General features: G+C 37.8%; 1 protein-coding gene across 1 annotated transcript in view; it reads left to right on the forward strand.

The window, feature by feature from the left end:
* Positions 1–15865, forward strand: part of LOC113091778 (potassium voltage-gated channel subfamily H member 5-like) — an 86341-nt gene that overhangs the window by 7352 nt on the left and 63124 nt on the right. The window contains exons 2-4 of the mRNA XM_026257409.1: positions 10287–10410; positions 12557–12663; positions 14536–14664. Coding sequence (XP_026113194.1) covers positions 10287–10410; positions 12557–12663; positions 14536–14664 — 360 coding nt within the window. The remainder of the gene's footprint in view (positions 1–10286; positions 10411–12556; positions 12664–14535; positions 14665–15865) is intronic.

The raw sequence follows: 15865 nt of genomic DNA on the forward strand, positions 1-15865 counted from the left end.
AGCCCTGCAGGAGGCAGAGGAGCCAGGCCAGCGAAGATGGATCGAGAAGGTGGTACAGGAGTTAGGAGGAGAGACTAGAGTGGTTGCGCTCGCCAGAAGCCCTCCCCTCACTGACGAGCTCTGTCTTTTAACGGGCACACGGCGACAAAATGCGCAGGTGAAGCGCAATACATGCAAAGTCGATTGACCACTCTTCGTTCTCGCTCTGCCGCGGAAATGCGGATGCCGCCCAGTTGCATGGCCTCAGGTTCAGAGGAGGGGAGTGCCAGGGGATCGGCGGGCGGAGGAGCCAGTAGGGCGGACTCCAGACCCCGAGCGCGGCGGCGCTGGTCGAAACGCTTCTCGATGCGTAAGGCCAAGTCGATCAGTGCATCCAGGCGAGTAGGGACCTCCCTGGACAATATCTCATCCCTTATACCCCCGTGGAGCCCCTCCAGAAAACGAGCGAGCAGCGCCGGTTCATTCCAGCCACAGGAGGTTGCCAGAGTGCGGAACTCGATAGAAAAGTCTGTAACTGAGCGCTTACCCTGGCGCAGAGAAGACAAGAGGCGGGAGGCCTCCTCCCCGTAGACAGACCGGTCGAAGACACGGATCATCTCCTCCTTGAAGAGGGAAAAACGCTCGACACACACAGCCCTTGACTCCCAGACTGCCGTTCCCCACTGGCGAGCCCGTCCGGAGAGGAGAGAGATAACGTAGGCGATCCTGGCCCTGTCCCCAGAGTAGGTCGACGGCTGGAGGGAAAACACAACCTCGCATTGGATTAAAAATGAACGGCACTGGGTGGACTCACCGGAATAGCACGGCGGGTTGTTAATGCGAGGCTCCGTGGAGTGAACGGATCCGGACAAGGCTGGCGGATTGAGACTAAACTGGTGGAGTTGTCTAGCCAGATCCGTCACCTGAGCCGCCAGCGTCTCCACGGCCTGTCTGGCGGCCGATAATTCCTCCTCGTGTTTACCCAGCATAACTCCCTGGATCTCGACGGCCGTCTGTATCGGATGCTCTCTTGCTGGGTCCATAGTTGGCCAGATTATTCTGTCGTGTGGAAAGAGGACCAGAGAGAGCAATTCGCGGAGCAAGTATTGTCTTTAATGATCAAACACAGGAGCTTCAGAATAATGGGGAATGCAAACAGAAAAAAGCCCAAAGGGAAAAACTGGAACCAAAACTCGTCCTTGTTCAAAAAGAGAAAGCAAAAGCCACCGGCCGCCCCGGCGGATTGAGTACGGTGGACAGCTCCGCAACCTCACAGTAGAGAGGGAGAGATCAGCAGGTCAGGAGACGAGCAGCGGCTAAACTCCCAGGCTCACACTCACAGCACCCCGAACAAACAGGACTAAGACTGGGACAAAAACGACAGGGAATAAGACATACCAGTTTAGCGTATTTAGGGGAATAATCTGGCAAGGCAGGTAGGGAGGAAAGGGAAAGAAGTAGGGGTGCTAATCAGAGGGGAAGAGGAAACAGGTGCGGGCAAAGAGTAGCGCAATGATGAGCAGCTGAAGGAGATTAATGAGAGAAGAAAGATTAGTGCAAGGAAAGAGAAGAGAAGAAAAGGTATCAGAGAGGGGAGGGGAAAAGGGTAAAGGGAACCAGGATCATGACACGCACAGCAAAGGGATTTTAAAATACAGTAAAAAGAGAAATAAAATAAATGAGACTGAGTACAAACTAATAATTTAGCAATAAACTATTAAAAGGAAGCTAGAAGAAATGATAAAGTAGAGTTTCTGTGGTAAAATGAAATGTTTGAGAAAACCAAACATCACAACGGTACAAAAACACCAGTAAGGAGATCATAAGACTAGTGCCAGAGAAAAAAGATAATTAAAAAAAGCATGTGAGGAGATATGAATGCAGATTAGAAAGTCACAGATGTAATGAAAGTGATATCTTACATTAACCACAGCTTACGAGAACAGAGAGCAGGTTGTGTTTGGTGTTCACTATAGGGAACCACTATCTGATGTGTATCTGTACGGGAAATAGTCGGTTTTTCTTACATGCTTAGGATCTGTAATGGCCAACAGAAAATCGTTTTCACCAAGATCACAGGCACTAGGGAACTTACTAAGGTGTAATCCATGTAAATATAGGTTTATCTTAATAGGATCTGTTTCTTCTTCCACTTTCCCTGTAGTCATTCTTTCACAGAGAAGCAGGTGCGTCAACATACTTCCACGCAGACAGTGAAAGGAACACATACCATGCAATAGCATCAAATACATTGATGATGCATTATATTAATGGATCCAAAAATAGAAGAATGTTTGTGCTTGTTCAATTACATAACTTCTCGTTGCAGTGACCACCAGGAGTAACATGCAGATGAGCGCATGACAGACACTTTGTACCTCCTATTTGCACCAGATCTGCTGAAGGGAGTGTTTACTTGTGGATTCATTTATTACAGACTCTAGTTGCTCCACCATCTTTTTTCTAGCCCAGAAGATTGGTAGAATCTCTCTGACAGCCCCCTCAGAAAGTACAGGCTTCTCTGGTCTTTCTGCTTGCATTGCTGTGTTGTCAATGCAGTCCAGTCTGCTGTTTGATTGATTTCCATGTATTTGTGGGTCTGTACCGTCTCTGTTTTTCCATCCTGGATGGTAGCTGTATGAAAATCCACTACCAGCTCTCTTAAGTTTAACTGTTTTGTTTTGCTTTCTCTCATCTTTATTACTGACAGAGACTATGATGAATTAGCGAACAACTAAAACGGAATAAAGTTTAAAGCAGCAGTAAAAATAAACAAACATAATGCCGTTCCAAACTTTCTTCCAGGGGGGCACAAAATTATATTTGTGGAAACCCTTTAGAATATACCAAGTACAAATAGATGGGGACTAGATCTGTTGAGATCCATAAAGGCCAAAAAGCATCATAAAACTACTATAAAATACTCCATGTGACTCAAACTCATTTGCAGTCATGTCCTATTCAAATATATAGCATTAATCTTTTAAAAGTCAAGGAAAAAGAACAGTGCCTCTGACTATCTACACTACCATTCCAAATTGTCTTTTTTTATCACCAAGATTGCAATTATTTGGTCAAATATAAAGTAAAATATAATAATAATGTAATATTTTAAATATAATTGCAATTTTAAAATAACTGTTTTCTATGTGAATATATTTCAAAATTATATTTAATATGTCATATGATCCTTCAGAAATCATTCTAATATGCTGATTTGTTGCTCAAGAAATGTTTACTATTATTATCAATATTATATTTCTGTGGAAACTAAAAAGTTTTTTTCTTTCAGTAACCTAAATAGAATTTTCTATTCATATAAATGCCAAGTTCTGTCATGATACTCTAGATGGCACAAGCTGATGGATTATTGACACAAATTAATGATATTCACAGCGTTAAACTACTTGGCATAAGCTGATTGGTTCATGTTGGAAAGGCAGCCAATGAGCTCACTGCTATTCATTTAAATGTCTGGTTAGCGTTCACGAGAGCATGGTCCTCAGTTCGTTTTCACAGAGGGCCAAATTCGGCCAACAAAACCAAGCCAAGGGCCACTGACTACATTATGCCCAAAATGTTTCCGCTTATTATTGTCGTTGTTTTTGTTTTTATTGTTGTTTTTCGTTAATAGACACAAAATAAATATTCTACCCCCCACAAGTAATCTGTTTTATTCAAATAATTATGATTTTTTTTGTATTCAGATACAGAAAACTAAAGATCTTTGCCTGTTGAATATTAAAAACAAACAAACAAAATATTATATTTTTGAAACAGTTTCTATTTTCTGCGACATCGCGGCTGGAACAACATGTAAACTATGACAGCGATAGTCTCAGGTAATGATTATGTGCTTTTGATTAGTATTTTGCGTGACCTTTATAGCTATACAGAAAGTACTTTTTTTTTTTTTTACCTTGGATCTTGAAAAATAAATTAAAATAAATTGTAGTACGTTAAAATTGTGAACTCAGTGTGAATCAAAAAAGCATATTTCATAACAAAGATGGGATCACTCAAAATGATTCAGTCCATTCACATTTGAATAATCTATTTTCCATGTCATCTTTTCTTCACACATGCCATGTTTTCACTGTCAAACACTGTCTGATGCTGCGTTTGAATTTACACACCAGTTATGTGCTTACGCTGAAGTTACCATGGCAACATTATTTGAAATGAGTGCGGGTAAAAAAAATTCTCTCATGGGCCGGATGTGTTCCGCGGGCCGCCTATTGAGGAACCTGTACTAGAGCATTTACCAGCATGCTTTCAGAGTTCCTCTGAAACACTCCACCTGTATAGATCTGCTATGGGTTATTATACTGTATATGCTACTTGTGTATGTATTAAATACACACAGCACCGTATCAGCATATGTACTGTATTGACAGTACCAAGTTCCTGTTTTTGCTTTGCAGTGGCAGCAGCAATAATCTACAAGAACAGCAATAACCTACAGCACCAGCAGCGTAGCAGATCTATTCCGCCAAGACTAAATACATTAACAGTCATGTTCATTACCATGCTAAAATTTTCTAAAATTGTCATGATATAAATTTCTCTACTGTCAGTTTTGATACATTATATGCATCTTTGCTGAATAAATGTATAAATTAAAAAAAAATAATCTTAGGCAAACCTAGGCAGTTTGTACAAAAGTGTTTTATTAAAGGTGGCATGTTAGGCCTCAGGAAATCTCAAGTTCGCCCGACCCTGTCTGAGCCTTGACTGTGCGCTTGGGATTGAATCAACAGCTATCCTCAAAGCTGTTTAAAGCAGAACCTTCGGCTGGAGATTGGCAGTGGTTGTTTCCCAATGCATATGCCGTGGACATCTCTCCTCTTGCTGGAAGTAATGGAGTCAAATGCTGACACACACAAAGTGTCACACTGCAATTGAATAGAGAATTATAGAGAGATAAAGAAAGACAGCGAGAGGCGATGGAGCCAGAGAAAAGGTCACAAATTGTCTGACAACAGAGACTCTTCTGCATAGACATCAGAGCAATATGTAAATCTACTTCCCTCTTTTGTCAAACCTTAAAAAAATTCATAGCCTGTTTCTCTTGTTGGAACTCTGCAGTGCTAAGAAATATAAACAATAATATTTCCCCTGGAATGTTGTCGCTACTAGTCTTGAGAGAGTCTTCAGAACAAACTGATTTATATTAAACAATGTTTGCTGACTTGCTTGCTCCCGTCATGCAGTGCGGCATGAATAATTGTGTGAATAGTGTATTGTTTCGGGTTTTGCTGACCTTATGCTATTGCTGTTTCATTGTGTGATGATAATCTTTTCACACACTGAGGTTTATTGATTGTCAACATTATTTTAGTCTTGCCTGGTCAGATGTTTGATGTCTGGCATAAGATCAGGACTTGGTACTTGTTGCAGCTTTTTGTGATCGAGAGCATAAAACTTTAACAGAATAAAACTGCTTGAAGCAACCAACCACAGTTTGCTTTTATGTGGTATTTAGGAGCATGTTTAATGAAATACAGTATATATCAGAAAACGGAAGTTAGCAGCCAATCAGATTAAATCTTGCTACCATAACTGATATTTGTGTGTTAAGTTTTTTCACATGATTTTAATAAATATTTGCCTTGCCAAATGTTCCCTCTCTCACAATAATTTACATCAGTTGTGTGAAGGAAATGATTGTGGTGGATTTGACAATTTTTTTTAGTAACACTTAACAATAAGGTTTCATTGGTTAACATAGTTATACATTAGTTAACGTGAACTAACAGTGAAAGTACTTCTTCAGGCAGCATTTATTAATCTATGAAAATATAAACACTTAGTAATACATTCACAATCAAAATCAAATGTTAATATTATGTAATGGAACAAATCTAATTTGAACAAACAATAAACAGTTGTAAATTTTAATAATAAATATTTGTGAATATTAACAAAGTTTAATAAATACAACAAATACAAATTCATTGTTCTTTGTTATACAATGTTAGTTAATGCACTAGCTAAGATGTAACCCTGGACCACAAAACCAGTGTTTAGGTTTCAATTTCTCGAAATTAAGATTTATACATCATCTGATAGCTGAATAAATAAGATTTCTATTGGTGTATGGTTATTGGGATCGGACAATATTTGGCCAAGATACAGCTATTTGAAAATCTGGAATTTGAGGGTGCAAAAAACTCGATATACTGAGAAAATCGCCTTTAGATATGTCCAAATTAATTCTTAGCAATGCATATTACCAATAAAAAATTAAGTTTGGATATATTTACGGTAGGAAATTTACAAAATATGATCATGATACATGATCTTTACTAATATCCTAATGATTTTTGGCATAAAAGAAAAATCAATAATTTTGGAATATCTCAATGCATCACATTGGCTTAATTAAAAAAAAAAAAACTTTTGATAGTGCATTTTATTATGCTGCATTGACATGTGTTTTACTCTATGTATATATATATATATATTTATACTGTATACAGTATATATATATATATATATATATATATATATATATATATATATATATATATATATATGAATGATATTTCATGGGTTTGTGTAAGTGGGCATGTAAAGGTGGGAGAAAATGATGTGTATATATGTAAAGGAGGCCATGTGATTGCTAATGTGAGATGTTTTTTAATTTTTCAGTAAACACACTGCTGTGGAATTGTGGAGAGCACCATAGCAGCTGTCTATTGGCCTCCCATGTGGGGTTGGCACGCACATCACTAAGTCTTTCATCGCTGTCAATATGCCTCGTATTCACCATTTATATGATAAGCTTTCGGCTGCATCCCATAAAACACATAAAGTGCTGACGGACTGCTTTAGGCTTCACATGGCTCTGGAAGTGTGATCAATGTATGTGTTATAACCACTTGGGCTGTTTAAAGTCTGTATCAGCTGACATAAGCTGCTCTTTAAAACAACAAGACTAATTCAAGAGAGACACAGGTAAGCCTTTTTGTTAATTTGCCTCAAGTGAGATTATAAAGATTAAAGTCTTTCTAGTCTCAATATTCCATTGATTTTACATGCAGCCAGACAAAACAGCTGTGTCCTCTTATGTGAAATGGGTACTCTTTTTGCCTTGAGGTGGATCTGTGCTCTTTGTGTATTGCATAACTTTACTTTGGCTTAGATATATATATAAGGTATAGTTCACAAAAGAGATTTTGAATATTTTGAAGTGCTGTAATCAGGTCCCTGGTGCATCGACCAACTAAGGAAGCGTGGAAAAAGATTAACCCAGTAACTTTGTTTTGGTAAGCCTTTTTCTGAAAGCTTCTGAGAAAACAAGCCGCTCAGATTTCGCTCCCTTGGTGACGTGGTAAAGGGATCTCATTATAATATTACCGCCCCTTAATCTGTGAGCTTCCGCCCATTACACCATTTTTTTTATTTTGCAAGCGACAATGGTTTACCAGTTCTGATGCCATGGTGTAAGTTTGAGCAAAACATACTAACTGTTCTACCTTTGGCTGCACAGCCGAGCACAGAACGCTGTTCACCACACACTGAGTTCCAGGCTCAGAGGAGATTTATAGAGCAGTGGATTTATTGATTTATTTACTTTATTTTGTTGCTGCCACACAGATTATTTCCCAGCAGGTTACCTTAACAGACATAACCAACTGTTTTTGTTACTCATGTGTGTTTTTTAACGTAAACTTGTGTGTGGATGAGAACTTAGTTTAGTACTCACATGCTGTGACCACCGCTTTCTGTATGTGTACACTTAGAAAACCATATATCAGTTTAAACTAACATTGCTTTAAAATGCATGATTTCAGTGTGATAAACATGATAATGAGAACCCAAACTGATGTTTTTAGCAGGTATGAGCTGTAATGCAACAGCTCTATTCTGGAAAAGGAGGCGGGGAGCAGCATCTCATTTGCATTTAAAGAGACAGCCCTGAAAACAGAACGTTTCTGCTTTCACACAAAATAGGCATTTTCAAAATGATATAATAATGATTGGTGGAGTATTTTGAGCTGAAACTTCACAGACACATTCCGGGGACACCAGAGACTTATATTACATGTTGTAAAAAAAAAAGGGGCATAATATGACTCCTCTAATAATTTGTATTTTTCACTTCATTATTGCAATCAGCGTTCTTATAGTTAATTGAAACAAAAAAATGACTGCGAAAAACAGAAATTATATTCAATTCATAATATTCATGGAAAACTGTAAACAAAATAAAATAAAAATGGCCACAAATGAATGTTTGGTTTTTGATATAAAGTAAATGTAATGGTTTTTCTGAACCAGTATTATTTTAGTGTCATTGAGAAACTTCTTTATTTTTATATGTTGTATTTTTTCTATTTTATTTCAGTTATTTCAAGTAAAAAAATTTTGTTGGTTTCATTAACTATAATTTTTTGCACAAAAGCATGGAAATATAATTTTTGTTCTTTTCCTTCATCTGCATGTCCCCTTATTGGCTTCGTCAAAACATGTGAATGAAAACTAAAGTAAATAAATAAATAAATAAAAGAAATAGAACTAAATAAAATAAAATCAATAGAAAAAGTAATTAAAAACATATAAACTTCAATGACTTTCATTGCAACACCATCATTCCTCACATCGACTTTCCTGCATTGGTTATGCTGTGGATGTGACGGTACATGGTCCTGCTCCACTCGCCTGCTCGAGCTCCTTTTCCGTATTAGTTATTAATGCTTGACTTCTTGGCAGAGACTTTATTAGTCTGAACGTGCTGTCTTGGCTGAGAATGCGATATATCATCAGTGACAGAGCATTACATGATTATCACATCACCGAGCCCCGTTCTGCAAACAGGATCTCATTCTTTTGCATCCTCAGGGAGCACTTCCTCACAATTGTCCCCTGGTCTGAGGGCAGGAGCCATGGCATGGAGATCACTGTAATGAGTCTCAGCTCTCCTTCCTGAAGGGGACAGCACTTCACTTTATCCTTTACGGTTCTCTTTTCAACTGGTCCTGCAGAGGCAAACTGCAAGGGGAGGAGGAGAGATAATGGAGACTATTCAATGAAGGAGAGAAGTGGCCACCTTTTTTTAATGGCTGTATCAAATGCCACGTTCTCTCTCTCTCTCTATCTTTCTCTTTTCCTCAGGGGAGGACTGCATGGGTCCAGAGAGGACTGTAGCTCAGCCGCATTATAAAAGCCTTGTGTGTGTGTGAGCAAAGATGATTCTGTTTGTGGTGGTTGGCTTTATGTGTGTAAGGATTTGTATTGTCGCAGACATTTCTGTAACAAGCTTTGATTTGTTTTCCGGTGATGTAATGTTCTCTTTGCCTGTCTATTTTTATACCTGCATTGGGAGGGTGAAGACAGTTGTCTTTTTGCCTCACTAATGAAGACTAGAGAGGATGACTTAGTCTTTTTAATGGCACAGTCTCACAGGAACAATGTTCAGGGCTTTAACCCACCTGCTATGGCTAGACCACCGTGTATCAGTTACACTGATGCCAAGACTGCATTGCAATTCATTGTGACAAATAAAAGAATGAACTGAAGCAGTTTCCACAAATGGAGTACAAATTAGGGCTTGAAACGCAAGCCTTTTTTCTTCTCAACAAATTGCCATTCAAAGGGAAGTGTTTACCCTTCGGAAAAAAGGTGTCTGATCATCTCAGATGAATAGAATAAGGCTACGTTTACATCACAGTTATCAAATCATTTAGATCGGATCATCTAAATGATTCAATCAGGACATGGCGTGTTTACACTTGGCAACATCAAGTGACTTCTCTATCTGGATAAACAATCAGATCTTTCTCTTGGACCGATTGGAAGTCTTTTGACAGTTTGGAAGAAAGGGGGCAGGGTTTTGCGTGACATCAGCCTGCGAATGCAGACATGATAGCTGGATTGTCTTTATCTTACACTGAGATCTGAACACAGTGCATCCTCTACTACTATTTACACTGCCTAGTGTAAATGCAGTTTTATTTTGTATTATTATTTATTTTATTATTTTAGTGTGCAGTCAGATTACTACTCAGATTGACTTTGTTTTCTTAACATCCTTAGTTCCATTCTAGTCCCTGTCCGTCTACTTTTACATTTTATGTTTTTTTTGTTTCTCTACATGTTTCCTGTGAGATTTCTATTCAGATTAATTCCTTTATGTTTCCTTTGTTATGCAATTCCTTACTACAGCCAAACACGTGACAGATACAAGTTTGACTAAACTGATGTACCTGACGATAATACGAACACTAAATATACTGTAATAATTAGTTATTTATGCACATTAATAAACATGTTCCCGTCCTGCCTCTTATATTTGATTGCAGAGACAAGTTTCTTGTTGGGGAATGCGCAAATCGTTGAATGGCCTATAGTTTACAGTAATGACGGATTCTGCAAGCTGTCTGGTTACCACAGGGCAGAGGTCATGCAGAAGAGCAGCACCTGCAGGTAAGTGGCTCTCCCACCTGTCTATTTATAGCCTGTCCGGATTCAGTAGTCAAGGGCAGACAGTGATGTCATTCAAATTTATATTCGCAACTTTTCAGGCTAAGGCATGCAGGATCCAAAAATGCATTAGTGTGCATCATAACTAAATTATGTGTTTTTACAGAATTACATTATTTTGGATACGAAAACGAAGCCTCAGAAACTTTTCCAGAGGGGTTATTGCCGGATAGCAGGAGCTGAATCTATTAAACTGATGCAATGCAGAATATGAAGTAGAGAAGGGACAGAATTTGATCATTTATTATTATTATTATTAGTAGTAGTAGTATTATTTGTCTTTTTCAAGTGTGAACTGACCGCTATTCCTGCTAGTTTCACTCATCAGACAATTGTGGATGTTTCGCTAATGATTTTGGTGAAGTGTTAGGCGCATAGGTGTCATTTTCTTATTCTGCTTGAGTTAATGGTGCTAAAACACACTTCTCACATCACTTCAACACACTTCTCACATCAGTTCAGCTGTGTTGAGCCATCTGCGTGTGCTATTCAGCCACTCCGAGAGCACATTTCTCCTGAGCCATCACCGAACACCTTGTTAGTGCTAAATATGCTCAGTAAGATGCCAATCATCAGAGTAGAAATAGAAATACCAACTGCAGCGATTTGGCTCTGCCTCCATGCAGTTATATGGATCTGCCTACAGACTGTGATATGACTCCAGATTGACTCAGGATTCAAGGGGAATTTTAGAGGTAGAACTGGCACAAGCCTTTGTCAGCTAAAGCAATATGGTTGAGGATTTGATACTAAAAGTCTCTGAGTAGCTTAGGGTCACAAAACTCAAATGCACCATAATTACCTATATATTTGTGTTTTTTTTTGGAAGCTGAGGTTTCAATGTCACCCAGTCTTGATTGTAGTAATTTGCTATAAACGCTACATTACAGGACTGTAGAGCATTGTCCTCCTGTGTCCACTTAAGAAAGAAATGGACAACAGATGAGAAAGTTAGAGATAGAGAAAGTTTGAAAACTCAAACACATAAACTTCATTTTGATTATAACATGATTGGAAAGGATGGAGATGAAGTAAAAAGCTGAAGTAAAAAAAAAAATAGAATACAATTGACCACATTCACATTTTAATATTGTCATGAAATTCACAAAGTAAAATTCATGAAAATGGACTTCATGAAATGATCCACCACGCATTTTCATTCCACGTCTTAAGTCTTCTTTGTCAATTCTACAGCTTTGTCATGGTTTATTGAACATTTTTGTCTTAAATTTTTTAAATATTTTTTAAAATGTTAATTTAAAGAATCTTCTGACTTGTTTGTTATCATTATTAAATTGTATTATCCAAAAGTCTGATACCACTAGTAATACTATAATTTTTTTTTTTTTTGTATGCACATTTTATTCTAAATTTTATATAATCAGCCAAACAAGTGAAAAACTGAATTAGAAAATGAACATGAATTTCAGATTTTTCTGTATTTCTTCCAGCATGAATTTAGGAGATGTTGAAATGATCATTGTCACAGATTTACTTAATTAAAAAAATAGGCCAGAATTATAAATGTTGTACTAGTTCCCCCATCACCCCCCCCCCCCCTAAAAAACTTTTTGTATTTTTCCAGGCTGTAATTTGACTGCCAGATTTTCTATGTGGTCTTAGACTTTTGAACCCCAGTGGTGCCACATTATTTGCAAACATTTAAGAGAACTTCAGGCACTAAACACACAAGAATACCTTGTCTTTTGCTGCTTTCCTGAACTGTTTCAAATTGAATGTTTCCTTCCTTTTACATAACCTTAAGGGTAGAACATGTCGGAAGTGAGGCTCGGCATCTACTGTTTGTCCAGCCTCCACATGTTCAATAGAGCGGCTGCAGTATCTGACAGCCCGTGTCATCAGCCACCAGCCCTTGTGCACACTCAGTGAATTAACTGACAGTGAAAGACAAGGTAGAGTTCGCTGGATGTGTGTGGCACACAGGTGTGCACACTCCCCTAACTCTCTTTTTCTGCTCTCTTTGTCTTGCTCATTTTCATCACCTGTTTTCTCCCTTTCCCACCCACTTCTCTCACTCTCAAAACCTTTTTTCAACTTTCCATCCTTTGTCTCTCTGTCCCCCTGGCAGTTTCATGTACGGCGAGCTGACAGACAAGAAGACAATAGACAAAGTCAGACAGACCTTTGATAACTATGAGTCCAATTGCTTTGAAGTGCTGCTCTATAAGAAGAACAGTGAGTATTCCCAGCTACAATTCTTTCACTTTGCCTGCTGTTTCTAGTGGAAAAGGGAAAATACAGAGATGCAATTGTGTCGATGTAGGAAGCCGAGTTCCTGAAAAGAATGAAAATTCCTTCATATATATATATATATATATATATATATATATATATATATATATATATATATATATATGTGGCGGGCGGATAGACTTAAAGTATTTACAATGGCACACACTGTATAAAGGTCCTAGACCATGCAATTCTGAACTTACATTTTTTTATTTTTTCCCAGACATTTAATCAGTGAACAATCAATATGTTATTAAACAACAGTTTGATTCTTCAGTCATCAAACCCTCTTTTTCATTCCTGTCAAAAGTTGATATATGAAATATGGCACTGCCCGGACTAGGGTCACAACACAAGATTTCACAACTGGTCAGATTAAAATGATGACACATATGTTTATTCTGACACATTCTGTTCCACCAATGCTCACAAATATGTGTTTTTATAACAGTAAAAACTCTGTTTGTGTGATTATAATGTTATATTGTGTTAAGTTAATCAACATAAAAGTGATAAAAACATATAGACCCCACTTTATTGTTTATTTTGGACTTTCTTCTTTTACATACAGGCACTGTATCAAACAGCACATATGTTCAGTGAAAAGTGTGTCTGGATGTTACATCTATTCTACTTCATTTGCAAACACAGCATGAATGTCAAAACAGCCAGCAGAAAGTGTCTGATTTTATGGCACAGTTTTCAACTCAATGAGCTAAAGGGAGGCAAAAGAGGCACTACGTTCCTCTAAAAACTTTCTCCTCACTTCTGTAAAAAAAAGAGTCCTACTTGAAATTTGGGCATTTAAATTGTTTAGACTACTCAAGTACTCTCAATTGTGTAGATACTTAATATCTGATGTAATGTTTCTGTTTGTCATGAGTAAGTTTGGTTGTTGGATCGCGTTATATTTTAGCGCTGCTGGCCTGTGGTTCATTTTCTATTTTCACCACAGGTTGCTTGACATAAAGCTGGGGGCACACTCTACGATTCTTGACACAATTAGACACATTTTACACATGCTTAAATATTATATTATTATGTCCATTTTTAATGAGTCTGACATTAATTACAGCTAAGATGCAACATTGTGACAATTCGCTGTTACAAGTTAAATCAGTTATTTTAAGGAGTCTGAAGAACCCGTGTTCTGTTCCATTTAGTCACGCTTGGTTTAGCTGTCGAGTTGTGTCTGTGTATGTGTGTGCTCTCATCTCCTTACCCAGATTCTGTTAACAGTCACGAAATTTATGATCATGAACAATCATTGGATACTCATGCCCATCCCTAAACACTTCACATCTTTGCTTTGAGTTATTTGATCATTTACACCTCAAGGCATCTTGCATTTTGGGCACAATTGCATCCTCTCCATTCTTGAATGTTTCTAATGCAGCTACTATAAAGATAAATCTCCCCATGTTGCCTCTTTAAGATAAAGCTGACCTGTTAAGCTCAAATGTAATGACCCATTAGGCACATGGGTTACATGGTATATTCCTCATACAGGTGAATCGAGAACCTTGGTCTCAGTGATCTTCCTGTTTCCCTCCTTTTTCTCAATTCCTGTCTTTCTCCTGCGATCTTCATTCACCACAATAATCACATCATCATTTATTCTTCTCCTACTCTTCCATTGGACCTCTCTGTCACTTTCACTTTCCCTCACCATTCTCATCATTTTCATCCATGTCTTTTAACTTCCTGGTCATGACTTCTTTTAAACCCTCAATTCACTTCTCTTCACATACTTTTCACACTTTCCTTTCATCTTACCCTCTCTCCTCTCTCACTGTGTTCATCCGGTGCTGTCAGGAACCCCTGTGTGGCTCTACATGCAGGTAGCCCCCATAAGGAATGAGAACGATAAGGTGGTCCTGTTCCTCTGCACTTTTAAGGACATCACTGTCTTCAAGCAGCCCATTGAAGATGAGACCACCAGAGGTAAGAACTCTAAATCTTATTTTGAGGGTTGCTTTTTTCAGCCTGGTGGTAGAGATTGCATTAACACACACACACTTTATTAAAAAATGCATTTGTTTCATGTAAATTTGACTTTCTATTGGAAAAGCAAACAAATGATGTAACACATTTGTCAAATGGTTGCATGGGAAATGCAATCTGGATGAAAAGGAGATTTGTTAGACCTTGCAATATTTATAATAAAATAATTTTTATCTGTTTTTCTTTTATTGTGCAGTAAAAAAATATTTACCTGGGAATATATATATTAGGGCTGTCAATCGAGTACACATTTTTATCTAATTAATTACATACTCTGTGATTAATAAATCTAAATTAATCGCATACATAATTTTTCCTGTAAAAGTATCAAATATTTCAATTCAAATGAATCAATGATGAATAATAGTGACATTAAAGTTAAACAATTATTTTATTATTATTTTCATTGTCCAAATAATGGCCATAACAATCAACAATATGACCCAATATGCTAAGAAAATACATTTAAAAGAGCTTCAGGAAGAAGATTTTCTTCACTGTACAAACAAGGCATCTTGAAGATGACGTTGACTGCTAAAGTTATCATTGGACGTGCTAGGTGGTACCTCCGTATTAACGTTAACTCCTGGATGCTTTGCATTGATATGGTACTTTAGAGTGGATGAACTCCGGTGATATGCAAATTCCTTGCTGCAGAAGACTTTATTTTTTTTAGTAAACAGCCGAAACTTGTACCAACCCGGAAGTAAGATTCTCGGCACAGAAATTCTGAGTCATTCTTCTAAATTATTTTTTTTTAACTTTGGCTATATTTAGCATGAGAATCCATCTCTTTAACACTGTGAACAACTCTGAATACACCAAACACCATTGAACCCCCTTTAAGGATGTTCAGTTATTTTCACTGGAGAACCACACAAAAATATTGAATTAGGGTCAATTGGGTATGTTTTAACTGGGGATATTTGTGTGTTGCATGCTGCTTGGCACAATAGTACATGGTAGTATAATGAGAGAGACAAGCTGTCCCTTTATGTTGGAGAGTGCTGCTTATGGCTAGCACTGCAGTCAGTCATAGAGGTTCCTTGAATAGGCTAGATGTGTATCTGTGATGGATGGGCATTGTCAAACCCAACTTTTCCCACCATTTACTTACTCTTTCTGCTTTTCTCTCTCTCGA

The sequence above is a fragment of the Carassius auratus genome, unplaced genomic scaffold (assembly GCF_003368295.1).
Source record: "Carassius auratus strain Wakin unplaced genomic scaffold, ASM336829v1 scaf_tig00214289, whole genome shotgun sequence".
Classification (NCBI taxonomy): domain Eukaryota; kingdom Metazoa; phylum Chordata; class Actinopteri; order Cypriniformes; family Cyprinidae; genus Carassius; species Carassius auratus.